The following is a 2,932-nucleotide window of genomic DNA, read 5'->3' as shown; positions in this document are numbered from 1 at the left end:
TACATTATTTGTTAAATTACTGACTGATTTGATGCATTAGTGAATAAATAATGTAATTAATTTCAATTAAACGTCCTCCTTTCTTGCTTTTCCTCCTTCTGTGGCATTCAGCAAACCATATGCCGACTCAATAACCTCCTCACGGAAGCTTTCACTTCCTGGTTGCGAAGGGTATAAATCACAGGGTTCATCAAAGGAAAGATTACAGTGTGAAAGAGAGAAACCACCTTGTCAGCTGGGAAGGCTCTGAAGGGGCGGGTGTAGATGAAGATGGCGGGTCCAAACATGAGAAACACAATGATAATGTGTGTGGTGCATGTGGAAAGAGCCTTGCTCTTCCTTTCAGAAGAGTTCCCCTTTACATGGCAAAGGATAACTGCATAGGAGGCCAGAAGCCCCAAAAAGCACAGCAGGGTGAGCAGACCACTGTTGGAGACCATCAGGAGCTCCACCACGAAAGTGTCAGTGCAGGCCAGCTTGATGACCTGCGGCACATCGCAGAAGAAGTTGTCCAGTCGGTTTGGACCACAGAAGGGCAAGTGGATAATAAGGGCCACTTGTACAATGGAATGAGTAAAGCCACCAAGCCACAGAGCCAACAACAAGGCATAGCAGACTCTAGGGTTCATGACAGTTGAATAGTGTAAAGGATGACAGATGGCAATGTAGCGGTCAAAGGCCATCACAACAAGAAGGAACATCTCCCCTGCTCCAAGGAAGTGCAAGAAAAAGAGCTGAGTGATGCAGCCTCTATAGGAGATCACCTTCTTGTCAGAGAGGAAGTCCACCAGCATCCTGGGAGCCACAATGAAGGAGTAGGATGCATCCAGGAAGGCCAAGTTGCCCAGAAAGAAGTAGAGGGGGGCCGTGAGGCCAGGGTCTGACCTGATGGTGAGGATGATGAGGAAATTGCTTGGGAGGATGATAAGGTAGAAAATTAAGACTAGCACAAAGACCAGGAGTTGAGCATCTTGAGATTGGGTCAGACCAAGTAGGATGAATTCTGTCACTACTGTGCTGTTCTCCCTCTCCATCACTCCTCAGTCTGCAGAATAACAAAGAGCAAAGCATCATCTGTTCTAACCCCCTTTTCATTTATTCTATAGCTCTTCTCCAGATAAAAAAGATATTTTCCACATCCAACAGTTTGCCAGCTGAAAACAACTTATAGCTCATAACTCTCCTATGTTTTTAGTTAACCTTTCTACCCTTCATTTTCCTGATTCCCCAAGACACTAATCTTATAGCCACACATGCATTCCTATTTAACCATGCGCTTCTATGTAATTGTGCTCCTGTTGGACCTTTAGCTATTTTGCTTGAAGTATGTTAGAAAATTCCTGATTAAAACAAAACTAATCATTACTAAGTTTGTCAGTTTGTCGTTTTTGCTGTTGTTGTCAGTGGTGCACTGTCTCTAATGCTTAGATTAGTTGCTGGGTTTTGTTCCCCTTCTTCATCTCCACAAAGCATAGACATTTTGCAGATGCTTCTTTCCTTCAATTCCTGAAAAACCCCTAGCTCCTGGTTTGCAGCTTTGTACTTTGTTTTCTGAAATTTTGCCTTAGTAGTTCCATCACATTGTTCTGCTCGGTGTCCTTGTGCACCCTTACTCCAAACTGGTCACCTGGATCTCAAGCAAGAACCCTACATTTCATCTAACTTAGAGATATTCCCCTACCTACACCCCTGATTGTTGCCCAATCCTGCGTCTGCTCCACACCCTGTCCTTAAATCCTAATTAATACTAGTCCAGTGTTACTTGTTCACCACATATCCATGGCTTACTTTTTCCTCAGGTCTCAGAATGATAGCAAAATTATATCATTCCCACAAATATTTATAAAATTTAGAATATATAAAATATTTTGAGTATCTAAACTAATAATATCAAAGCTTACCAGATCTGGAATTGGCCATATAGAACATGCAGTCTAATATATTACTTAACAGATGAGAAAAATAAAGCAATTGCAATTAAGATTCTTAAATTTGCAATGAGTTTTCTTTTTTGTTCTAATTAGTAAGTGGGAGGGGAAAAAAGGTGTGTATTTCTCAGTTTAAACTGATTAATAAATTATTAATTAGTGTCCCATCAACTGGTATTATGTTATTTAACACTTTATTATGTTGCTTATTATGTTGCTTATAGCCCATTTGCAGGCTATAATCTGATCTAAAGAATTCCGCTCATGACAGCCCATCCAGAATTAAGGTTTAATCTATACAGTGGTCTCCAATACGGGAGGTGCTCGCCCCAGGGGATGCACAAGATAATCCATTGGGGTGCATAAAAATAGTGGAACTTCTCTGTATATTGTTACAAATCAAGCTTTAAAATTATTTCAATATTTGTGATTGCTTTCTAATTTTATATTACTATAATTGTAGAAATATTTTATAAATAAATATTCATATATTGTGATATCTGTGCTTGTTTGACTGTTGAATGATGCAAAAGATGAAAGGTTGCTGATTATAACAAAATACTATCATGTGACATACAATAATATTTCTCTTGATTTTTAATTACATGCAATATTGTTTTTAAAAGTGCTAGGCTTCAGTGGAATGCAATTTAGCAATAAAAAGGAATGGACTACTGATATATGTTACAAAATGGATGAACCTCAAAACCTAAATAGACATTTCTCCAAGGAAGAAGTACAGATGACCAAAAAGCACATGAAAAGATGCTCAACATCACTAATTATTAGAGAAATGCAAATCAAAGCTACACTGAGCTGCCACTCACGCTGATCAGAATGGCCATCATCAAAAAATCTACAAACAAAAAAATGCTAGAGATGGTGTAGAGGAAAGGGAACCCTCCTACACTGTTGGTCAGAATGTAAATTGGTACAGCCACTATGGAGAACAGAATGGAGGTTCCTTAAAAAACTAAAAATAGAATGACCATATGAGCCAGTAC

The 2,932-nt window shown here is 39.2% G+C and overlaps 1 protein-coding gene across 1 annotated transcript; it reads right to left on the bottom strand.

The window, feature by feature from the left end:
* Nucleotides 1–107: 107 nt before the first annotated feature.
* On the bottom strand, nucleotides 108–1,034 carry LOC130846298 (olfactory receptor 4N5). Its single transcript, XM_057724443.1, has one exon. It carries the CDS (start codon nucleotides 1,032–1,034, stop codon nucleotides 108–110), a length of 927 nt encoding a protein of 308 aa, XP_057580426.1.
* Between the last annotated feature and the right edge of the window lie 1,898 nt (nucleotides 1,035–2,932).

The sequence above is a fragment of the Hippopotamus amphibius genome, chromosome 2, assembly GCF_030028045.1.
Source record: "Hippopotamus amphibius kiboko isolate mHipAmp2 chromosome 2, mHipAmp2.hap2, whole genome shotgun sequence".
NCBI lineage: Eukaryota > Metazoa > Chordata > Mammalia > Artiodactyla > Hippopotamidae > Hippopotamus > Hippopotamus amphibius.
Note: the sequence above shows the minus strand (reverse complement) of the source record. Positions and strands in the feature narration are given on the sequence as shown.